General features: G+C 38.7%; 1 protein-coding gene across 3 annotated transcripts in view; it reads left to right on the top strand.

The window, feature by feature from the left end:
- Positions 1 to 4,952: 4,952 nt before the first annotated feature.
- Positions 4,953 to 25,928, top strand: part of ATG5 (autophagy related 5) — a 114,548-nt gene continuing 93,572 nt past the window's right edge. For 2 of the 3 annotated variants that reach the window (XM_047761764.1, XM_047761771.1), the window contains exons 1-3: positions 4,953 to 5,092; positions 9,226 to 9,390; positions 17,499 to 17,626. In XM_047761764.1, the coding sequence (XP_047617720.1) occupies positions 9,283 to 9,390; positions 17,499 to 17,626 (236 nt within the window). In that variant the 5' untranslated portion in view covers positions 4,953 to 5,092; positions 9,226 to 9,282. Of the gene's footprint in view, positions 5,093 to 9,225; positions 9,391 to 17,498; positions 17,627 to 25,928 lie in introns of those variants that run through there. The other variant, XM_047761779.1, reaches the window with a different exon arrangement.

The raw sequence follows: 25,928 nt of genomic DNA, 5'->3' as shown, positions 1-25,928 counted from the left end.
ATATTTTTCATACTTTTGAGCAAGCCAAAAATAAAAACCCATCTCTGACATTTACCATGCTAATTAGCAAACCATGTGATCTGGATCAGGATGGTGATAGCTACTTTTGGAGTATGGTCCTCTGCTGTGTTTTTGCCTGGCCCCTTCTGGAGCATGGAATTCTCAGTCTGGGCAACTAGAAATGAAGCTTAAACTAGCACATGCATAATATCACAGCTTGTATACCAAAGCAGTTTAGAGTACACTGCAATGTCAAACTGAACTAGTGGTCCACTTTCTACCAGTGGAACTCCAGTTTTCCAGCTTTTCATAGATAGGAATTCATCACTGTTCTCTAGGAGTTTCTAGTCTAGCATCAGTAGAGAAGTATTGTTTAAGTAAGGATAAAGAATAGAACAGAAATGTGACTGTGTTCTTACACAGAATGCAAGGCCAAATGGACGAAGCAACCATGCCTTCGCCCACCCCAGCCAGCCACAAAACTGGCCTGGAGATGGGAGGTAGCAGTGGTGGCGACCTTGACCTCCAGGCCACTGTGGGACCCCAGCTCCGCTAACAGCAGAATATGTCAGTTACCTTCAACTTCCCTTGCTGATAATTTTGAAACTCATGAGATAGTAAAGCCACTACTTCCTACTTAAACTCTAGGCTACGAGAAGGTAATTTTGTTCCCAAGGGGAATGTGATGGGAATCACCGAACAAAGTTCATGTCAGGGAGTTCCTGTTGTGGTGCAGCAGAAACGAATCCGACTAGTATCCAAGAGGATGAGAGTTCGATCCCTGGCCTTGTTCAGTAGGTCAGGGATCTGACGATGCTGTGGCTGTGGTGTATGCTGGCAGCTGTAGCTCTGATTCAACTCCTAGCCTGGGAACTTTCATAGGCCACAGGTTTGGCCCTAAAAGGCAAATTAAAAAAAAAAAGTTCATGCTCAGCTTAGTTTATTTCCACAAACATTTACACAAGGCATTGTGCTGGCATCAGGGATTCAAAACAAAAAACAAAAAACAAAAAAAACCACACTTTGAAGAGCACCTAAGCCAGACTGGATGGATCAGGGAATACTTTCTAACACCTGAACTGAGTCTTGCGGAGTGAGTGGTGTAAGCCAAATGGTGAAGAAGGGATGTAGGGATGGGTCTGGTGGAGATAGCATTTTGGGCAACAGAGAGAGTGGGAACAGCATCATGTTACAGAGAGAGATGCCAAATGGAATTTGGCATGCAAGGCAGAGAGCACCAGGAAACGAGGCTTAAAAAAGGGAAGGAACCAGTCATAGAGGGCTTGGTTGATTATGCTGAGAAAAAAGAAATTTGCCCAGAAGGAATCACTAGAACATGTTAAGTAGCAGAGTGATATGGTAAGAATACATTATAGATAATTTAATCTGGTTGAAATCTAAATCAAATAGAGTTGACTCCTGTGGCAAGTGGAGCAAGATTGGAGGCACGGAGGTCAGTTAGGAGGCTATCCTATTAATCTAGGAAAGAAGTGATGAAGTTTGAAAGAAGGATTTTAATAGGATGGGAGAACACTTGAGCATATTTATAGGCTGAAGGAGGAAACCAGTAGTGAGGGAAGTAGAGAGGTTAATTGGCTGGAGCACAGTCAGCGGAGTTAGAATTGAATGAGAATTAAATTTGGCTTAACTAACTACATGACACAAGTAAGCTGGAGATGAGAACAGATGGGACCTAGGGGTCAATGTAATGGCATGTTAGAGTTCATGGGGGGAGCAGAGACACCTGAGAGGTTAGGAAGGAAGGCAGATTTAAGAAAATTAGAGCAAAGAAAGTTGGGATCTCATAGTTTTGAGTTTTACACGTTATAAGCACGCAAAAATAAAAGTCAGACTTGACAACTGCGAACCGTTACAGTGAGAAGAAAATAAATTGTATCATTAACAGAGATTTCTCTGGGTCTCTCCTTTGAATCTAGACTTTTGAAGGATGTGTGCATTTGCTTTTGGTGAAAGGAAGACTTCATAAGCAAATTCACGCAAAACAAATGGCTGCTTGAGAGTCACCCAGAAGGAGCTGAGGCTTGGAGGGCAAGGTAAGGAGAACCAAAAAGAACTCCTTAAAAGTTATTTTCATTGAAAAAAAAAAATCACAAAGATGCAATCCCACTGATTGAAAGAGAAGACCTAACAAATGGAAATGACAACAAATACAGATTTCCTCTTTTTTCTAAAACTTTACTTAAGGGGCATAATCATGAGCTGGGGAAGACTATTTAATAGGGACACTAGCAACTGGATCATATCCAGAGGAGAGGTATGTCAGGCTCAAAGAACTGACAGTGTTCTCCTGAGTGGGTTATGGAGCATGAGAGCTTTTTCTTGGGGGGAGGGGTTGTCCAAGGCATGTAGAAGTTCCCTGCGCCAGGGATCAAACCCACACCAACCTGAGCTGCTGGGGTGGCAATGCCAGATCCTTAACCTACTGCACCACAAGGGAACTCCACAAGAGCTCTTTTCATAGCTGAAGTACTATCTATTAGAACAAGGGTTAGCTATCTCTACTGTAGGTTGGTGAGGGAGTGGGGTAGAGGAGGGCCAAGGGGAGGAAGGAATTAGACTCAATTCTTTTTTTTTTTTTTGTCTTTTTAGGCCTGCATCTGTGGCATATGGAGGTTCCCAGGCTAGGGGTCTAATTGCAGCTATAGCTGCTGGCTTACCCCACAGTCACAGCAACACCAGATCTGAGCTGCATCTGTGACCTACACCACAGCTCACAGCAACACTGGATCCTTAACCCACTGATCGAGGCCAGGGATTGAACCTGCAACCTCATGGTTCCTAGTTGGATTTGTTTCCGCTGAGCCAAGACAGGAATTCCCTAGACTCAATTCTTAAAGGTTACAGGAAGCTGGATTTTAGCTCTGTGTAATCACTTTCTACCTATTAGGATTATCTCCATACATAGTTTTCAAACATAATAGCAAAGCTGAAAGAATTTCAGTGAACATCCATAGGCTTACCACCTAGATTCTACTATTAACATTTTACTGTACTTGCATTATCACATATTTATCCATCCCTCTACCCATTCATCGATCCATCTAATTTTTTTCCATACATTTCAGAGTAAATTCCACTTAGTTTTGCTTGCTATCATTGCGAAGGTGGAGCAACTTTATGCCAAGAGCTTTTTTTACAGAGGCTAATGGCTGTCTGGTGGGGATGCTGTAGAGATTTCTGTACTGAGTAGGTGCTGTGGACTGGTTTGTGGCTTTTAAAGTTTTTTGACTGCCTCACATGCCAAAAAAAATGTATTTCACATTTCTATCCAATGTATGTCACATACGTATTAATGAATTTCAGGAAAGAATATTTATCCTTAGCATATGTAAAGCATACCAGTATTTCCCTTATTTTTTTTTTTCCACTTAACAAATGCTACTCATGACCCACCAACTTGATTTGATGACCCACCAATGAGTTGTGATTCACCATTGGAAAAATCACTGGGCTAGATAATCTAGAAGATCCTTCTTTTAAAAAGAATCCTATGGCTACTACTAGGATTTCCCTAATCCTCCCAATTATCAGGAACCTATCATGAGTCTCAACACAGTAGTGTTTACTTGGCATGCATGGCATTATGTTGAATGGCATGTGTAATTAAGAGAAAAATGTTAAAGACCTGGTAGGACTTTTGGATAGATCCAATTCAAACACTCTAGAAGTGAGTTTATTAATTGCTTGTTATTTTCACCAACAGGAAGACATGGATACGCACAGTTGTATGGATGGAAGGGCTTTAATATTCAGATAATTTAGTCTTCTGTTAAATGTGGCTATTAACCCTTGCTGTGGCTCTGACAACATGGGAAAGATAAAATGAGAAGATAGATATGAAAATGAAACAGGAAAGAAGTGGACAGGGCAGAACCTTTAGAAGAATGACGTAGCCCTTGAAGACACAACAAAAACTGATCAGAACCTACTAGGCCCAAGATGGAGGGACATTTGACTTCCAGTAGACCTTGAACCTCATTATATGCTCACTGTCCTATATCAGCATGCTAAATGACACACCCACAGGCACCTTGACAGTTCTGTGGCAGATCATAAAAGGCCAAAAAAGTGGGCAGTAGCCCATTTTCCAGTAGCCCTGGAAATCCCTGCCCTTTCTCCAAAATAGCTGGAATAACTCTCCCACTTTTTAGCCTATGACATCACCTAGCCCATAAAAACTATCCACTCCACATTTTGAGGCCACTCTCTGGCCTTTTAAGGTGCGCCATATCCTGTCTATGGAATGTGTATCTTCCAGGCTGCTCTTGCCTTCTGAGCGGCCCATACTCTATCAATAAATCTACTTCTTACTTTGACTCTTTGACTCCCTGAACTCCTTCTGTGCTTAAACACTGAGCTTGAACTTACCAGTAAGTCCTGAGACCAGGTGTGTGGTTTTAAGTAAAACACAGTGGGTTCAAATCACACCCTGAGTCTTGACTGGGTCTGAGTCCCAGCCAGTGGGTTCAAGTCCCATTCTGAGGTGGACGGCTTCAAAAATATTCTGAAAACCAACCTTTTACTACTATCACTCTGTGAAGCCAGGAGAGGGATGCCGCGCTCAAGCTCTAGCGAGACGATGTCTCAGCATTTGTAAAACTCTTTGCTCTTAAGCTCTCTAAACACCAACGACCATGCCAAACGCACAGTACTCTGGAAACTGCCGAAGCTCTGAACTTGCCAGAGGTTTAGTCTCACATTCACGCTCTCCGCTCAGTCTGCGCATGCTCAAGCGCTGCCCTCCTTGCGGGGTTGGGCCCAACTCAGAGGGCGGAGTGCCGGGCCACGTGGGTTTCGTGACGTCATCTCCGGGCGCCGAGAGTGACTGGACTTGCGGTGGGCTTCCCGGCTGCAGGTTGTCTTGGCTGGATACCGGAGGGCGGAAGTGCCGCAGGGCTTGGCTCCGACCTCCGCGCGGGTGCCTCCTGCGGCTGTGCCGGCCCTGGGGGCTACCAGCTGGGGAGCCGCTGCGGGACAGTGTGTCGGGTGCTCTGCGCCGCCGCCCCGCCAGTGCCCGGGACCCGAGCGTCCTTACCAGTGCGGGAAGCCGGAGGAGAAGCCGGCGCTTCTGGTAGGGTATATGTGTGTCTGTCACCCCAGAGTGAGGAAGTGGGTTGGGGAGGTGCCGGGTAGGTGTGGTAAGAAGGAGGGGCGTGTGGCTGGTGAGAGGAGCGCTCCTCCGGGCGGTGGTGGCGCCTGAAGGTGTTCCTCCGAGGGAGATGGCGTTGGCCAGGCGCCGCCCCCGAGCCCTAGTGCAGGCTGCAGGGTGTAGTCTGTGCGGTCTCTTGGGGAATAGGTCTGCTTCTTACTAACGTAGGAAGCCAGGGTCTCATTGCGGGCTCTAGAGTTTTGTTGAGGACCTGCGTTTTTCGTGGGATAGTAATTTAGATCATAGTTATTTTACAGCCCTTGGATTCTATCCGAAATCGATGGGTATTTCTCCCAATTTATCTTCTCAACGGCACTCATTAAGTCTCATTTTAATAGTAACATTTAGTCCCAGCAAAGCCATTTTCTGTTGGCAAAACACTTTGACATACTTTAATTATACTTTGGATTAGTTTCAAGTCACACCTGAACTTGAGGAACCTAGGGAAACTGGATTGTTTCTAGATTTTTCTGAGGGGTGGGGAGACACAGCCTGTTTTCAGCAAGAATCAGAACCCAGAGACTATTAAGCAGCATTGAAACTTCCAAGGCCTTCTAGAATTTGCTTGATAAATTTCAGAGCCTTTGGGAGTATGGGTACTTGAATCTTAACCGAATTATGTTGTGATTTCCATAAAGGGAGTTATTGGTTGAATTTGAAAGTAAAGATGTTGGGCTGAGAGTAGAAGTTGAGGGAAATTATAGAATTTTACACTGAGTTTAAACGTGTGCTTTAATCCTCGAAGGTATGCTGATTAAAATGGGAAAAGTGAGCAGAATGGTACTATATGGATATAAATTTTTAGAATAAAAATTTCAGGTGTAGGTTTGCTTTATTAATTTAACAGATATCAAGTGCCCATTATGTTCCAGGCACTGAATAAAAAGTAAACAAAACAATAGACAGTGAACAAGACAATAAAAATCCCTGCCATCATGAAGTTCACTTTGAGGGTGTGGGGGAGACATTAATATAAAAATTATTTAAGGGAGGAAATGGGATGGACAGGGAGTTTGGGGTTGGTAGATGCAAACTATTACATTTAGTATGGAAAATCAATGAGGTCCTACTGTACAGAACAGGGAAGTATATCCAGTCTCTTGGGATAGAACATGATGGAAGACAGTGCGAGAAAAAGAATATATATGTATGTATGACTGGGTCACTATGCTGTATAGCTGAAATTGACACTACACCTTAAATCAACTATACTTTAATAAAAATAAAATAATTAAAATGCGTGTCAGGTGGTGAAAAGTCCTTTGGAGGAGAAATAAAACAGTGAAGGGGAATGGGTAGTGCTGGTGCCATGCATAAGAAATTGTGGTGGTGGACTTAGAAAAGATGACATTTGAGCAGAAACCTAGTATGAATAAATAAGGGTGTCATGTGAATGTAGTGGAAAGGGCCATCAGAGCACCCACAAGGTCCTTGAGGCAGGAGCACATAAGCTAGTTTGGCTGGAAATGGGGGAGCAAGGCAGGGAGAGAAGTGGATAATTCAGTCAGAGTGGGGGCCAGGTCATACAGGGCTGGTGGGACTTTGTAAGAACTTTAGATTTTACTTTGAATGAGACGGTCATGTTGCAGGAAAACGGGGTGCAAGAGGATGACATGTCCCAGGTCTTGGGTGAGTTCCTGGGATGCGCCACCAAGTGAGGGTCCTTGGCTTCATTCAGGGAAGAATTCAAGAATGAGTCATAGTAAAGTGAACGCAGGTTTATTTAGAGAGCTACATACACATTCAATAGAATGTGGTCAGTCTCAGATGGAGAGAGTGACCCTGAGTTTTTTTGGACTGGGTAATTTCATTGGCTAACAAGTGGGAAGATTATTCCAACTATTTTGGGGAAGGGGTGTGAATGTCCAGGAATTGGGCCACTGCCCACTTTTTGGCCTTTTACAGTTGGCCTTGGAACTATCATGGTGCCTGTGGGTGTGTCATTTAGCATGCTGATGTATTATAGCGAGCTATATTGAGGCTTAAGGTCCACAGGAAGTCAAATCTTTCACCTTCTTGGGTGTAGTAGGTTCTAAGCAGTTTTTGTTGTGTGTCTCCAGTGGCTGTGTCATTCTTTTAATGGTGTACTGCCCCCTTCCGTCCTGTCTCAATAGGGTTGTTTTTTGTTTGTTTGTTTTGTCTTCTTAGGGCTGCAACCATGGCATATGGAAGTTCCTAGGCTAGGGATCAAATCAGAAGTGTAGCCACTGGCTTACACTACAGCCACAGCCATGCAGGATCCAAGCAACCTACACCACAGCTCACGGCAATGCCGGATTCTTAACCCACTGAGAGAGGCCAGGGATAGAACCTTCATCCTCATTCTAGTTGGGCTCATTACCACTGAGCCACGACAGGAACTCCCTCACTAGAGTTTTGAAAGTTGAGACCTCTGTTGGCAGGTCATTGTATTTATCAGGGTTAAAGGTCAGGGTGACTTGGATCAGTGTGTTAATTATAGCGATGGTAAGAAATGGCCAGATTCTAGATTTGTGTCTAAGCTAGCGCCAGCTGGTGTGAAGAGGGGTCATGGATGCCTCCTGGGTTTATGGCCTGAGCAGCTGAAGAATGGAGTTACAATATAGTGATTTAGGGAAGACCACAGAGTAATAAAGGAAAGAGGAAGGCCTGAAGTCATTTTCAGTTTTGCACCCGCTAAATTTTCCAATGAATTGTCAGTGTACAATAGTGTATATGAAACTGTAGTTTAGAAGAGAAACTTAGTGAAGTAAAGTGACTTTCCTAGGATTATGTGTGATCTTAAAACATGCAGCAATGTCAGCTCTTACATTTTGTACTCCTCCCAACACAAAGTTTCCTAAAAGCTGACACATACTATTCTTACCCACTTCTTGCTTTTGCTGATGCTTTGCCCTGCTTGGAATACTTGTCATCTTTTTGCTTGTACATATGCTACCCATTCTTCAAGTTTCATATCTTTTAAAATTCTCCCCTGAAAACACTATAGGTTCTATTAATATTAAACTTCTTCCCCTCCTCTCTTATGAAAGCTCTCACAAAGTAACTTTTAATTATAACCATGAGCTTTTTTGAGTTGGAAGGAACTTTGGCAGTTGTTGTGGTATGATGGAAACAATATGAGATTGGAAAGCAGAGATTAAAAAGGTGCAATGAGGAAACAGGTTCTGCTTGCTTCATGCATAGAAGAAAGGCTGTTTTGAGCAGGGTCCTGAAGAATGTCTGAGTTGGAAGATGAGGTGGGGAATGCTACGTTAGAGTAGGAAACCACCAGCATGAGCAAAGCCACGGAAAGGAGCTGAAAGTGCCCGATGTGTTCAGCAGATTTGTAAATAATGCCTTCTAGGCAATGCCTGAGGTTTTAAAAAAAGTTATCACCATCATCATCATCATTGTCTTGTATGCCCTTGGCACTTGCCACAGAGCTGGGCCTGTTACTTGATGTAATGCTTATTGATTCTGTATCAAGTGTTATTGGCAATGTTCAAAACAATTTTTTAGTTATTTTCCTCAACTGTTATAATTTCTGTTTATGTCATATAATACTTTTAATGATTCTAAGTTCTTAAAGTCTTTGACTTTTAAACATTTTTTGAGACATGTTCTTGTTGGTTCTGTAAATTGGGATAGATATACTTTATAGTAATATAGTCATAGTTCTAAGTGGCCTGCATGTATTAATTTTCATATCTATCTTATGTGGTCAGGGCCATTATTCCCATTTTACAGATAAGACTAAGAGATAGGAGTTAAAGGTGAAGAGTTCACTTTAGATAAGCCTTAGACTCTTTGGGGCCTCGAGAGAATGATGCCAGTATTGTTTACCTTTGGCTGTGGTTCATCAGTTGTGTATGTAATTTTTAAATAGTTACTTTGATGATCCCTTTAAATAAACAGCTCCACATTTAGAATTTGTTGTACTGATCTTTGCATTCATGCTAAAGAATGCCCATCACATAGTTTTTTGATACGAATGGTCTTTATGGCATTCATTTTTTCCTATAATCTTTCTTGGTTTGGAGCAGGTTCATTTATTTTTACAAGGATCTGACTGACAGTCTTCATTTTATTTTCAGTTTGGAGTTGGTTGAAAAGGAATTTAGCCTATATGTACTGCTTTAAACACTGGAAGAATGACAGATGACAAAGATGTGCTTCGAGATGTGTGGTTTGGACGAATTCCAACTTGCTTCACCCTGTATCAGGATGAGATAACTGAACGGGAGGCAGAACCGTATTATGTAAGTATGTTGCTGGTGGCACATGGGTTATCTTTGTTTTTGTAAATAAAGCTCTAAGAACCTGGAGGCTATTTATAACTCTTTATATGCAATTAATAAGACTCATTTGGGAAAAATATTAGAAGACACAGATCAGCAAAAAGAAGAAATTAAGAATAACTTCTTACCCTACCATTCAGAGGAAAAAAGCCACTGTTGACTTGTTGATATGGGACCTTCTTGACTTTCTTTTTTTTATGCATATATATGATATATGTTAATCATAAAGTTATGTGCTGTTTTTTAACAGGAAGGTATTTTGTATATAGTAGGTTCAGATTTGATTCTTTTGTATTTAGGTGGTTTGAAGCAATAATTTAAATTTTTTATAGCTCAGTGTACATAGGATGTATGTGTTTTCATATATTCATGAACTAATATATATTATATATAAAATATATTATTTAGTAACAAAACAGGCTATATATAGAGTTGTAGGTTTGAGTTAGTGTATTATCTGTTCTAAAAAAAGAGTATTGGAGTTCCCATCGTGGCGCAGTAGCAAACGAATCCAGCTAGGAACCATGAGATTGTGGGTTTGATCCCTGGCCTTGCTCACTGGATCTGGCGTTGCCGTGAGCTGTGGTGTAGGTCGCAGACCTGGCTCAGATCCCGCGTTGCTGTGGCTCTGGTGTAGGCCAGCGTCTACAGCTCTGATTAGACCCCTAGCCTGGGAACCTCCATATGCCGCAGGAAGCAGCCCTAGAAAAGGCAAAAAGACAAATAAATAAATAAATAAATAAAGAGTATTGAATGTCTTCTGATTTTAGCCTGCTTTTTTTTTTTCTTTTCTACTTGCATATATGATCCATAGTTAGGCATCTGTCAGTCAGAGGTAATAGTCTCTTGCCTTCTTACTGAATTGCTCTCAGTAGGCCAAGACACTCAGTTATCTTAGTTTTTTATTTTGTCTCAGGTACACATAATAGTGTTTACCCAGGAGGATTTGGGAAAGTGGAAATGTATTGTGGTGCTGGACTGTTTCTTGTTTCACTTTAGTGAAGCTTGCCCTTTGCTTTTTCCCTCGTCTGTTGGAGAGGCAGGAGCACTCCTCCTCAGCCTATTGCAGCTGTGGGAGGTCAGGCTTTTGGAGGAAGCTTCTTAAAAACCCAGGCACTAAGTTTTTATGTACAGGAGCTGTTTAATTTTTCTTAGTGCATCTTGAATCTGACATAGGTAATGCACATGGTGGATACTCAGTGCATGAAAGCCTCCCTATATTCATGTTGGGTGTTTGTTTTAAATTGTCTTTTTGGGTTTTTTTTACTGAATAATAATTTCAGAGAAATCAGGTAGTCTTTTGTGCTAGTATTCACATAATCATAACTAAATTTGAGTCATTTTAACGTTGGAAAACTCAACAGTTTCCTGCATTTAGAGAAACTTCAATAGTTAAAAACAAAGTGTGGTCATAGTTTATTTTTAAAGACATTTCATGTGTTAGATGTGTTGTTCGTCTTCTTCTTCTGTAATATGGATTAGGATATCATTTATGTTTGTTCCCAAACTAGCTTTTGCTATTTTAATTAAAAAATTTTAACTTTGGATGGCTTTCTGTTGTATAACAAAGGAGTGTATGTGTCCAAAACTAAGAAGTATGTAATTTTAGTCTGTTAACTTTTAAATAAGAATATAATGTTTGACACACTTCCTACGGTTTTAAAAAAAGAAACCAAGTAAATGGTACAACATTTTCCCTTCTTTATATATAAATCTATTTAAATATGAAAACACCATTGCGAGAGCTAGAGGGTAAGTTGTTTTGTTTCTAATTGAATTAAAAATGGCAAAAAGTATTGGGGGTAACTGTTGGAGAAATTATTTTGGGGGGAGGGGAAGAGGATTGTTTTGTCTAATAGTAACTGGGTTTTTTTTTTCTTGAATTCTTTCTAATTCTTCATCCAACAGAAACTCATATAGTCATTATGTTTTGGAAGAATATTAAGAATAAATCCTAAAGAATTGGGCTCTAAAACCATGTTAGGAGCATATTCCAGATTTTGCTTAAATACATATTTAATATATATAGGAAAAAATACACAAACTACCAGAAGTGGTTACTCTTAGAATTATTATAGCTAAGCATTTTAGTGCCATCATGCTTTTAGTTCACTTGTGTCTTGGTTATAAATTAAGCTTGAAAGTACTTTTAATTGCCTTGAGTTATAATATAGATAATGTTTTAAAGATTCTGGATGAAATGAGGTAAAAATATCATAGCCTTAGCGCTAGTAGACCTCTTTCCCAGACATTCTCAAAGTTCAAGTGAGGAGACATAGCAGGTTGTCACCATGGCCTGAAGAGTCCATTCATGTTCAGATGGAGGTGAAGTCAGGATGGGTGAATGAGAATGTAGTTTATTTTAATTAATGTTTGTAGCTTATTTCTTAGAAAATAGATTTGAAAATATTTACTGATACCAAATAACATTATTAATTTAATAATAATTATTAAATTAAATAATTATCATTGAGAGTCTTCTGGAATTTTTTTCTGTTTGGAAAAGCATATTAATATTAAATACATTCTTGTATATTTCTGCATTTTGATTTGTTGCCTCTGCATAAATCTTTCAGCCAACATCCTATATCATTGAGAATTATATCATTTTACAGGGAATATTAGGAAGGAAATTTATTAGAAACTAAGCAACTTTACAGTTTTTGTTATTTCTGTTATATTCATTTGAACTGTTGCTCTTCCTTTAGGTTATCTGATATGAAATATATATGCTAAATTGCATTCATATTTTTTGACTTGTTAAGCAGAGGAATCACGTAGACACATGGTCATTAATCTGAGTGGACCCTAAACATTAACCCAGCAGTCCTTTTATGTTTCCTTAGTCACCTATCTCCCTCGTTGTTCTCCACTATTAGTATTTCTCTGAGCTCTCACCTCATCTTTCTTGACAGGTGACCTTACTTCCTTCTTCACAAAGAAAATTAACCACATGATAAGACCTTCCTTAACCTTCTACCACCAAGCCTGCAAAACATATCTGCACTCACACACATTTACTTCTTCCTCTTTCTTATTTTCCTGGAAGAGGCATCCTTCTTCCTAGACCAGGCCCAGCCTTCCATCTGTGTTCTGGATCCCATCTCCTGCCTTCTCAGGAAGCTGGTGATTTCTGATATTCTCCCACCCTCCACCCCTGCCTTCTCTATTTATTTTATTTTTAACTTTGTCTATCTGCTCTTTCTTTGCAGCATTTATATTGTCTCAAGTCCTTCCTATCCTAATACAACCCACTGTTGGCCCCATCCCCCTTTCAGCCTCTCACTTTTCCTTCACAATTAGACTTATTAACAAGGATGGTCTATACTCTTTGTCTCCCCACCTCCCACAACTTCACTGTGATCACATTTGCAAATAGGACTTTCTTGTCAAAGTCACCAGTGACATCTTTGCCAGAGCTAGAGTCTGTTTTTGAACTTTCATTTGCTTGATCTTTCAGCCCTATTTAATGTTATTGGTTTTCTCCATCTTGTGGCACTTTCTCTTAATCTGCAGTGCCTCATTCCTGATTTGGCTTCTATCTTTCTGGGGTTTTGTGTTCTCCTTTGGTAGATCTCCCTCCTTTGCTTGTTTCTCAGTGTTGGCACTCCTTGGTGCTTTGTCTCTCCCCTGCCCCCTTCACTTTTTTCCTCCTAGAGCTCTCATCCATTTTTATTCTTTGTTAAGCATTTTTATCTCAACAGCTCCCCAAGATTTTTCCCCTAAGTTTCAGAACTCTATGTCTTTCTGCTGGATATCCTCACTTAGATGTCTTGAAGGAACCCAAACTGAGTCTGAAGTTGGACTCATCATCTTTACTTCAGAAGACCTGGTAATCTATCATGTTCCTTTCCTGTTTTATTATCCAGATAATTGAGCACTCTTACAACTAATTAACATGGGACTCATCCTTTGATGCTTCCTTCTCATGTATACCTGACATTCAGTTATAACTTAGTTCATCTGATTTTATATCTCAGCTATTTCATACTTTTCCAGTTCCTTTTATACCTGTTACTAACTGAGCCTAGCTCAGACCACCATTTAAAAACTGAGGATTGTATGGTATTAACTAATTACTCTGATTTCAGTCTTGCCCTCTTTTCCAGTCCACAGTTGGAATAATCTTTCCAAAACACATATCTGATCTTGTCACCTGCCCATTTGAAACTTTAGTGGCTTTTCATTGTCTTCAGGATCCTTAATGCAGTTTACAAGGTTCCTCATGATCTGGTCCCTTGCTTCTTCGGTACTATTCTGTCCCAAGCCTCCATAGTCCTGTCACTTCTTAGGATTCCTCATGTCCCTGTCTTTGACTTTCTGTATTCACTCCACACCTTCTTGCAGTTTCCTCTGTCTGGAATGAGCAACAGTTATCTCCCACCACTATTCATATCCAGACACCCACACCCACCCATGTCTGGTTCATTCCTCTTTCCCTTTTGACTCTGTCACAGCCTTCCTGAGTCCCTAAATTAGGTAAAATTCTTTATTATCTGCTCTTACAACATTCTTTACTTCCTCTTTGCATTCATCATATTTGTAATTTTGTCCTTATTGTCTTACTCTCTAGCCTGTAAGCTCCATGAGAGGAAGAACTCTTTCTTTCTGTCTCATTGAATGCTGTAACCTCATCACCTAGTGTGATGCCTCACTTATTAAAATGGAACACAATTCTAGTGTTTTATTTCTGTTTTTATTCTAGACACGTGAATCTTTTAATTTTATAATTGAAAACTGTTGGACAAAATAGGATTTGGTGTAAGCAAATAATATTATAGGCACTTTTCCCCCCCAGAAATATAACTAATCTATACAACTGTGTTAAACATGTATTCCTTATAAGTTTTACAGAAAAAAAAAGAATCGCTTATGTCATATGCACTGAGTACTTGACAGTGCTAAATGAAGAATGAGAGAATGATAGAATCCATGCAGTGGACAGTTTCCCTGGAGGGTTTAATCCTTTTTGTATTAAAAGAACTTAAAGAACCTTGAAGACATTACCTGAAGGGAAATAAGCCCAACACAAAAGGACAAACATTTTATGATTCCATTTAGATCAGGTACCTAGAATAGCCTAACCCAAAGCAACAAAGTAGAAAAGTCATTACGAAGAGTGAGAGGAAGAGAAGAATGGGGAAGTTCCTGTTAAATAGGTACAGAATTTGAGTTCAGGATGATGAAAAACACTGCAGATTGATAGTGGTGATGGTTGCACAATAACAAGGTGAATGTATTTAATGCCACTGAACTATACGTTTAAAATGGTTAACGTGATAAATTTTATGCTAGGTATATCTTACCACAGTTTCAAAAAATGAACTTGAAATAAACCAATGAGATAAACCTAGGAAAAACCTTGTGTGATACAGTCTGGATGTTGAAGGCAGGGCAGTGTTTTTTGCTCTTGTTTCCTTTTCATTTTTACCTATTTGAATATCTACTAGATAAATTGTATCTATACCTACTCTCCTATATTTTTTCTTTAATCTTAGAGTTATTTCTTAATGCTACTGTAGATATTTATATTAGTTACAGATTACTCCGGCAGGCCAATTTGGAACAGAAGATTCCAACTGCATCTCAGTGTAGATTCTACCTTAAATATAGGCATTCTTTCAAATTTATCACTTTGGGCTGCTCTTGCCTTCTGAGATGGACCACTTTCTGTCTGTGGAATGTGTATTTCTGTAAATAAACATTCTTTCACTTAAATAAAGTAATCACATTTGACTTCTTGTCCCACTTGACCTTTGGCATCTCTGATTCATTAGGTGAATGTTTATTGTATGCCTACTATAAAGCAGGCAGTATTTTGTGTATTGGGAGTGTAGCAGTGAACAAAACAGATGAAAATCCCTGTCTTAATGGAGCTCACCTCCTGTTCCTCATTTCTTATTGTAAAAAGTAATTTTTGTCTCATGAAAGTCATTTGTGAATTTTTCAGCAACTTTGGTTGAACCTTGTGCATGAAGTGCAACCTTCTCGTAAATCAGGAGCGGATATCCATACTCATTAGTCCTGATACATCTTCCTTCTTATGATCTCCATGGGTTGATATCATTCTCTACAGAATAGGTTACTGTGTAATGTCCAACAGACATTTTAAAGTAAAGCCCTAAACTTACTAACATGGAACTATTGGACTAGTAGGTTGTACTTTTTTTTTTTTTTAAATGACTACTTTACCATGCTGTTTTAATTTCTTGTAGAGACTATCCATGTTACATCTATATTTGATTCTGTCATTTTAATTAATTCCTTTTTGACATTTATTTAATAGAATATGAGTTTGGCAAATTATTTAAGCTGTATGTAAAATGCAGGTGATAATAATATTTCCTATAAAACAACTAGTATTTTCTCTTATGGATAGTAAGTATTAGTTTCCTTTTTCATTTCTTTCCTAATCACATTCTACTTGTTTCATTATGAAAGAGGAACTTACGTTCTGTTGAATCCACAATGCTATATAGCAGCTTGTTCCTAGTATTACTACCTTTTTTTTAATCTCTAGTGCAGCATGCCAGCTCCCTCCCACTCCCCTGTATCCTGGATCCCCTAGGACCACTGTCATATCCTCTTAGCTAATTGGGGCCTGAGAAGGATTTTTGGTGATTAAGTATCAGTCCCTTTAACCAGAGTATTTTTCTTGGTATATTTTCCCCTATCCAGAATGTAATTCTACTTGATTTAGTGATCAAAAGACGTTAACCTGGAATAAGCAGTATGAAAAATGATGCAGGGTTAGGCTCACAAAAGTAGCTAAAAGAGAGTAACAAACAATTTTACCAGCAAGCAGAAGTTTAGGAAAGCAAGAAGTGGCTAGAGCGTCTGCTGCAAAGAAAGAAAATAAATTAATTTTTGCCAGTTTGCTCCTTTTATCTCCTTGTAAGTTCTTAACCAGTTTTCCAAAATGCTGTCTTATGTTTTCTTTCTGGGTGCCTTTCCTGGGGGAGAACACTGATGGTCTTCATACCATCTAGTTGAGGCTTTACCAACCTCAATGTTCCTTCCCAGACTTTTCCCTCTCCAAAATCCAGAAAGGTCCAGCCTCTCTAAGGGCAGGATTGAGGCAGTTGATGGATAGTAACAGGACCACCAGCCCACCAGCATTATACCCCAAGCTTGTGCTTTACCGCATTTAAAGATTTAAATGTGTAGCTCAGAACTCCGCCATCTAACTTATCTCTCTCCTTTAGTTTTCTTCAACATTAGTAATCACCATTATCTGTTCTGATTGATTTCCAGACCTCTTCTGCTTTTTTCCTTCATTCCAGTCTCATAGTATTTCCTTAACAGATTTCCTTGTTTGGAATCTTTTATCTCCTTGCAGTCTTTTATATACAACAGCTAGAATATTCCTCAAGTACTGTTCCTCTCATCATACCATCGTTTTATTCATGGTATCATAGTGGCTCCTATTGTTTTTCAAATGAAAATTTCTGTTTGACCTTTAAAGGCCTTTCTTTTGGCACCATGAAGTATTTTTATAAGTACTTTTTATGAGGGTTTTTTTTTTTTTTTTTGAACCTCCACTTTATTTTAGCTTCATAGAAGAGGATAGATTATCTTGCTGTCCTTCATTGCAACTAAGACAGTACACAGTAGATTATCAAAACATGATGTTCCAGTTGAGAAGTTCCAGTTGATAAGTCAAGGTGTACATTAGATTGAGTTGATGATTGTCTTAAACGTCGAATTAACTCAGGTGAATCAAACAGATGTTTAAGTTAAATGTGATAGAACTAATAAGTATCCTAAATAGCATGACATCTGGTTGCACTGTATTTTTATTTGGAAAAAAGTATTACAGAAAGAGTATGCATAGACTTGTTTTACTCTAGGCATTTATTCTAGAAGCTGTAATAAAGTAATGGCATAAGAAATTTTAAAACATCAGCCTTTAGCTTTTGATTTTCTATAAAAAGTAGTTGACTTTGTGTGGAATGTTCAAAGTAGTGCAAAGAACATGGCTGTTTTTCCTTAATATTCAAAAACCTATTTAGTATATTTCTTTTTGAAAAAATAGTAAATAAATGTGGTTTTACAAATTTTCATTTCAGTTGCTTTTGCCAAGAGTAAGTTATTTGACGTTGGTAACTGACAAAGTGAAAAAGCACTTTCAGAAGGTTATGAGACAAGAAGACATTAGTGAGATATGGTTTGAATATGAAGGCACACCACTGAAATGGTGAGTGAAATTTTCTGCATTATTAAGCGTTGAGTATGTGCTAGCTCTAAGAAGATATAGCTCCCGGGAGTTGCTGTTGTGGCTCAGCAGGTTACAAACCCAACTAAAATTTCCATGAGGATGTGGGTTCAATCCCTGGCCTCACTCAGTCGATTAAGGATCGGCGTTTGTGGTGTAAGTTGCACATGCGGCTCGTATCCCACATAGCTGTGGCTGTGGTGTAGGCCAGCAGCCACATCTCTGATTCGACCCCTAGCCTGGGAACTTCTGTATGCCTCAGCCCTAAAAAGTCATATGTGTAGCCCTAAAAAGCCAAAAAAAAAAAGAGAGTGAGAAGAAGATATGGTGCCTGGAAGCAGGTTTTTGGAAGTTCTGTATAAGAACTCACTGGTCTAGCTCTGTAATACAATGAATTTTAAACCAATACTAGATTATTTTATTGGAAATATTCCTGGCTTCTATTTGGATGCATGGGAGACTGGACAGATATGTATATTTTCATCAATGGATTTTTTTAATATGGCATAATAATAGCGTATTGGTTATGGGGTTTGTTTGTTTTTTAAAAATGCCCTTATGAATAAGTCACTCTGTGACACTTTTCAGGTTTGTTTCTGTTTCTAAAATCTGTATAAAAAGATCTTTATATACAGCTGATTACCTAAAGGGTCATCTTTCAAACTGATTGCCGCATGTAGTCCACATATAGTTAATCATGTGCTATAAGCACATCTTGTTTAGCCTTGGTTTAGTATTTAAAATATATTGATTTCCTTTTTTGTGTGTGAAAAGTAATCTGGATAGTATATCAAAATGCCATTTTTTTCCAAAAACATTAAAAATATATATATATATCCTTTTTTAAAAAACATATTGAAAGTAAATCCTAACTGGGTTTATCCATGTACAGAAGATGTTATTTTTGTCCTACCTGTGTTACTGGGAGCTTTGATCATTGTTTCAAAAATATTGAGTGGAATTAAAGAAATTACAGAGAGAAAAATATTTAAAAATGGCTCAGGATATGCTGGGATAGTTCTTCAAATGCTGCTATGTTGATGTAGTTGAGTAAAAAAAAAGATACAAACTGGGTCAAGCTTTAAATGAAATATGAAATATAAATAGTTTAATAGTGAACCTGCTCTCTGAATCTGAGAATAGTAAAAAACGAAGAGTTTTAAAAGAGACTTAAAGCAAATGAAAGGAAACTAGTAGGTATGTAATGAGTGCAGCTGACTTAAGTAAGGATTACTTAGAAGGAATAAACTTTTGGAACTCACGGTGTGCTGATGAATTTGCAAGAGTAAGTTGATTTCTCCTAATGGTTTAGAGATATGTGAGGTGATACCTTGTATTGTTATGGGTAACATCACTAATCTCCCCCCCCTTTTTGTATTGTGTTCTTTTTTTTAGTATAGTGTTCATTTTGTTTTGTTTTGTTTTTTTGTCTTTTTAGGGCTGCACCTACAGCATATGGAAGTTCCTAGACTTGGAGTCCAGTCAGAGCTATAGCTGCTGGCTTACACCATAGTCATAGCAATGTCAGATCCAACCTACACCACAGCTCACAGCAATGCTGGATCCTTAACCCATTGAGCGAGGCCAGGGATCAAGATGCCTGTGTCCTCATGGATGCTAGTCAGATTTGTTTCTGCTGAGCCATGACGGGAACTCCTGTATAGTATTCATTTTTTAATCAAAACAATATTGAGCTTCATCATCACATTATCAGGGGCATTATGACTCTTAAATAGTTCTAGGCCTTGGGCAGCATAGATAAGTCAATGCTTTCTGTTTCTTTTTATTTCTCAGAAGAATTGGAGGTTTTGGAATGGGAAGGAGGCTTAAAAGAAGTGTAAGAGAAGCAAGGATCAGGAGAGTAGAGGGAAAGGAAGGAGGGGGAATGATTGTGGGTGAGTAGCAATAGGCTATATCTCTGTTCTTGACAGTTCTGTGTTATACTTAGATATTGAAATTGTATTGCTTTATATGTATTAGTTACGGATTACCTTAAGAATTCATGGGACTGACAGTGGACTTTTCAGTTTTATCGTTGTAATGCAGGGGTTCTCAACCAGGGCCCTATTGACATTTTGACCCGGGTAATTCTTTATTGTGGGAGGGCAACTCTGTACATTATAGTGTTTTTAGCAGCAACCCTGGCCTGTACCCACTAGTGCCAGTTGTACTCCCTTCATTTGTGGTAAAAATGTTGCTAAATGTCTTGGGGTAAGGGGTGCAATAGCACCCCCAATTGAGAAACTCTGGAAACAATGGGAAAACTAAGTTATTAACTTTTATAGTAGGAGTTCCCATCGTGGCGCAGTGGTTAGCGAATCTGACTAGGAACCATGAGTTTGCGGGTTCGATCCCTGGCCTTGCTTAGTGGGTTAAGGATCCGGCGTTGCCTTGAGCTGTGGTGTAGGTTGCAGATGCAGCTCAGATCCCTTGTTGAACCAGAGGCACACTCTGGTGTAGGCTGGTGGCAACAGCTCCGATTAGACCCCTAGCCTGGGAACCTCCATATGCCACGGGAGCAGCCCTAAAAAAGGCAAAAAGACAAAAAACAAAAACAAAACAAAAAAACTTTTATAGTAAATGGTTGTTAAGTCATCTTTCAACTGTGTAATGATTATCTGTGTGGTGATTATTTTTGTATTCAATATGAATTGTATTTGATAGGTTTGTATTTTACATATATGCTATCAATAAACAATGTTTGGACCCATTTCTCTCTTAACTACAGAGTAATGATTTTGGCCTCAAAAAATTATGTTCCTACTTTGGCAGTATTTATCTCTTCTGAATATCTTTTATTAAAGTGTGAAATTATTTTTCCTTTCAGAGAGCTTATGTGAAAGCAGTTGTGTTGATGTATCTTCACTTAAGTTTTTGGGTTGTTAACTTTTTATGCGTGGTACTACTTTCATAGTTGTCTTGGTATACACTTATTATATTTAATGGCTTTTGTTTATTTGTTTTTTGGGGCCACACCTGCAGCATATAAAAGTTCCCAGGCTAGGGGTCAAATCGGAGCTGCAGCTGCTGGCCACAGCCTCAGCCACAGCCACACAGTATCCAAGCCATCTGTGACTCACACCACACCTACGGCAACGCCAGATCCTTAACCCACTGAGCAAGGCCAGGGGTCGAACCCATGTCCTCATGGATACTAGTCGGGTTCTTTACTGCTGAGCCACAATGGGAACTCCTTTAATGTCTTTTGATACAACTTTTCCTTTGGTATTGTCAGGTACTCCAGATATTTGAGGAATGAATAACTTAGAGAGGCATGAGTGTAACCTAGGGCCTCTGTTTTGATCTTTTCTCTCTTTGCTTCCAACAATAGCCATTTTCACTTATGTGAAAATAATTATTTTCCTAGAGATAGGCTATCAATTTCTACCTGGCATTTAAGCAGTGAGCTTCATAGGATAGGATAATCATTATAGGGAAGTAGCTACCACTAAAGCTTTGCAGGACTTGGATTTTTGTGACCATGAAGGTGTCTTAAGAGTAGAGGAGCAATTTTTTGAATAGGATGATAACATCTGTTTTATACATGATTCTTTGGCGTTTTAAATAAATTCAAGTGAGAATGGAAATCAAACACCAGTTTTAGACAGTTCATAAAAGAAGAAAGCATAAATTGACATTCCTTCTCTCTATATAACCCTTTCTCCTATTTATTTATTTATTTTTTGGTCTTTTTGCCTTTTCTAGGGCCACTTCTCATGGCATATGGAGGTTCCCAGGCTAGGGGTCTAATTGGACCCGTAGCCACCGGCCTACGCCAGAGCCACAGTAACACGGGATCCGAGCCAAGTCTGTGACCTACCCCATAGCTCACGGCAACGCCAGATCCTTAACCCACTGAGCAAGGCCAGGGATCGAATCCGCAACTTCATGGTTCCTAGTCGGATTCGTTAACCACTGCGCCACGACGGGACCTCCTATATTTATTCTTATTACAAATATTTAATCTGTGTGAGATGCTTGAGTAGGTCTTTTGTACCATTAGCACTTCATAAGCAGTGCTGAGTAAATGTTAAATGAATAAATGAATCTAAGTATCTTCTTTTTATTGAGAAAACTGAGGCTCAAATAAATAAAATAACTTGCTCAAATGAACAAGCAGGACCATATTTAGAGGCTCTCAGTTCAGGGCTCCTTCTGCTGTATATGCTGAACTCTTAGTTGTTTTCTCCAATTCTATATGATGTCTCTAATTGCTTGTGTCATTTGTCCATATTAGAATAGAAAAATATTTAAAAACAATAATAATGAATGCTTACTATAGTGTTGATTTACAGAGATGCCAAGGAGGTTTTAATCCTCTACATCCTTTATTATCTTGAACTTTAAAAAACTACATGGGAAATGGAAAGTGCTGATCTTAATTCAAATTAAGGGTCTCTTTTTAAAACAGTGATTTGAGTTGATTAGTCAGCAGAGGGTGCTCTAACATAGCATTTTAGGGGCAAAGTTTCTTGTTACCATAACTCAGGTGTTCAAAATTTGTATTTGTTACTTTATATTAGACTTATTTTAAGAGGAAATTTCTTGGTTCTTTTGAAGAATAGTTTGTTAGTATACCCTAATGCTGGCTAGATCTTGGGCCTCTGGGTATAAAATTCAGAAAAAAGTTCTCTGTCAACTTTAAAGCAGGCATCTAATGGGATATTATTATTTTGTGTAAATTAATTTACTTTCAGGATTGCTTGTTGTAAGAAGTTGTTGAAAGACCCTTTTGAATTAAAAAAGCAGTAAATCCTGAGGTTGATCTTAAACATAGACTTAATTGAATGACCCAGAATTTAATAATGTACCTATGTGATTTCAAAAGTTAATTTTAACAAAATAACTTTAATCTCTTAATGGTCAAATACTATGTAGGCTTCTGCCTCGTCATTTTTCTAAGGTTGTAAACTTCTAGGTTAATAATTTCATAAATTATTCTGTAAACTTTATTTTTGAAATGTTGTTTACTTAGCATTTTATGCATTTAGTATCCCTTTGTTAATTTTTGTACTATTCATAGGTAAGAATAGGCTTAGAAAAGTGTGAAACATGGTGCTAGCCTATAATTGTGTTTGTATCATAGGCAGAGTAGGCAAAATAGATAGTAATCTTTAAATTTCTTTGATTTACATTTGAGTTAAACTCTTTTTTTACTCATTGAAGTATAATCCTGATTTCAGTGAATCAGCATTGTAACAAACTTATGAATAGAATGCATTTATTTCAATAAAATAGAGTGGGACAATAGTTCTGTAGTGTATGGGGAAGACTCCTTTCAATGCTCATCTTAAAATACTGGTGTGCTGTCTAACTGCAGATGTTCAGACAGAATGAGCACCCATGGCTGACCTCAGAGTGTATCTGTTATTGTTAGACTATGTGACAGTTATGTATATGTGTATTTTAGCAGTAGTGAGAGGGTAAAGAAGAAACAACTTAGGCAAAAAAAAAAAAAAAGGAAAGAAAGAAAATAGTATTCATTTTGAGAATTAAATTTAGAAAAAAAAAGAGCAATTTAAGAAAAAGAAAGAAAACAAACAAAATGTGAAAATGGACCTAACACTAAATATTCTGGTGCAGTCAATTATCATAGGGCAATAAGTTGACCTCTTATTAGTTGGGTTTATCTTCCGGGATAAATTTAGGTTAGACTGGCAGGAGTAGCAGTGTAACAGCCAAATGGTTGATAGATTAAACCGTTTATTTATGCTGATGGCTTATGTGGTTTCTGTGTTATGGATTAGGAGCTTCCTAACAAAACTATATAGAATATCTGTTTAGAGGAGTTATGCAAACTAGTAGTTTTAAATCTTTACTAAATTGGATTAATATGTAAGTCAGTGCTTTTCATTTTTGCCAGCTCTGTTTTATAGATTTTTCTTGCATAGTAATAGATTCCTCAGAAATTAGTAATCTTGGAACCAGTTAATTCAGGCCATGTATTTGTTTGGTGTTTTTATCCTTGCCTTGAAATCATTCTGACATAGGGGTTCCTTTTGTGGTGCAACAGGCTTAGGGGCATCTCTGCGGTGCCAGGATGCAGGTTTGATCCCTGTTCTGGTGCAGTGGGTTAAAGGATCCAGCATTGCCACAGCTACAGTATAGGTCGCCACTTATCCCTGACCTGGAAACTCCATATGCCCTAGGGCAGCAAAAAAAAAAAAAAAAAAGATTAAAAGGATGGAGTTCCCGTCGTGGCTCAGTGGTTAACGAATCTGACTATGAACCATGGGGTTGCAGGTTCGATCCCTGACCTTGCTTAGTGGGTTAAGGATACAGCGTTGCCACGAGCTGTGGTGTAGGTTGCAGACGCGGCTCAGATCCGGGGTTGCTGTGGCTCTGGTGTAGGCCAGCGGCTACAGCTCCGATTAGACCCCTAGCCTGGGAACCTCCATATGCCTCGGGAGCGGCCCTAAAAATGTCAAAAAGACCAAAAAAAAAGGGAAAGAAAAAAAAATCATTCTGACATAAACATCTGCATTGAGCCACGTATGATCTATATACTTTGACAATAGATATAAGTAGAATAGTTATTTTACTCCTCAATTTTTCTGGCTTAGTTTTATTTTTATAGATTGTTAGAGGATATCTTTTAGCTATTATTTAGAATGCTTTTATGTTAATGTTTTAAGTGTTTGTAAATTTAAATATACCTTTTAGAAATCCTAACTTTTTTGCAGATTATTTATGTTATTAATTTTCTATTTTAGTGTGTTTAAAACTGTTACCCATTGTCAGAGCTTTTTTTTTTTTGTCTTTGTCTTTTGTCTTTTTAGGGCCGCACCCACAGCCTGTGGAGGTTCCCAGGCTAGGGGTCAAATTGGAGCTACACCACGGCTCAGCAACTCCAGATCCTTAACCCACTGAGCGGGGCCAGGGATCGAACCCACATCCCCATGGATACTAGTCGAGTTTGTTAACCACCGAGCCACAATGGGAACTCCTGTCAGAGCTTTATACTGTAATATAGTATATTCACATGTATACACACATACAGATGTAAACTGAAACAAAAATTTCCCAAAGTAACGTCTGTAATGTGTGATGTGTACTGAGATGTTTTCTGATCTAGTCAATTTTATATTATTGAATGCTAGTCTACAGGCCACAAAATGGATTTCAGGGCTCGCTAATGGGTCAACTATAGTTTTTTTTGTTTTTGTCTTTTTTGCCTTTTCTGGTGCCGCTCCCGCGGCCTATGAAAGTTCCTAGGCTAGGGGTCTAATCAGAGCTGTAGCCACCGGCCTATGCCAGAGCCACAGCAACACGGATCCAAGCTGAGTCTGCAACCTACACCACAGCTCACAGCATTGCCGAATCCTTAACCCACTGAGCAAGGCCAGGGATCGAACCCGCAACCTCATGGCTCCTAGTTGGATTCGTTAACCACTTAGCCATGACGGGAACTCTAAGGGTCAACTATAGTTTTAAAAATACTATTTTACTGGGTTATTTTTCTTATTTTTATATTTTATTTTGGATACTAAACCTAGAAATCATAACATTTAAATTTCCCTCCTAGTCTTTAGTATATCAGGAGAAAGAGTCATCATCATTTACTATCTGAGACCAGTGAACTTTAGAGTATATGTATTTAGGACACTTTATAATTAACTGAGAAATAAGAATAAAAGAATGGCTTATAACAACTTTATTAGAAATTTTAGTAAGCATTTAAATACAGAAATTCACAAGAGTTCCCCTTGTGGCTTAGTGGTAATGAATCCAGCTAGCATCCATAAGGACCCAGGTTGGATCCCTGGCCTCACTCAGTGGGGATCCGACGTTGCCATGAGCTGTGGTATAAATCACAGATGTGGCTCAGACTTTGAGTGGCTGTGGCTGTGGTGGAGGCCGGCAGCTACAGCTTCAGTCAGACCCCTAGCCTGGGAACTTCCATATGCCTCAGGTGCAGCCTCCAAAAGATAATAAATAGATAAATAAATTCAAAAGTTCAGATTTTCACTCCATGTTTTCCTGATTTGGAAGTTATATATACTGGAAATGAGCAATATTCTCAGTGCAAGTAATTGTTCACTAGTTATTAAACATTCAAGTAAACCTCTAAGAGTTTCTAGCCTATTACTCTGACTCTTCTTGCACTTACAGCAATGCTTTAAGAAATTTTAAAAGCCTTTGACAGATTGCTATTTCGTTTTGAAATGTTTTATTTTTTACTGAAGTAAACATCAATTTGGATGAGCAGTCCAATTTTTGAAAATTTCTACATCATCTAATTCCTTTCAGGCATCTTTCTATATAAATCTGCCTTTCACATTTG

The sequence above is a fragment of the Phacochoerus africanus genome, chromosome 2 (genome assembly GCF_016906955.1).
Source record: "Phacochoerus africanus isolate WHEZ1 chromosome 2, ROS_Pafr_v1, whole genome shotgun sequence".
In the NCBI taxonomy this organism is placed as follows: Eukaryota; Metazoa; Chordata; class Mammalia; order Artiodactyla; family Suidae; genus Phacochoerus; species Phacochoerus africanus.
The sequence above is the reverse complement of the archived record's forward strand: the minus strand, read 5'-3'. Positions and strand labels throughout refer to the sequence as shown.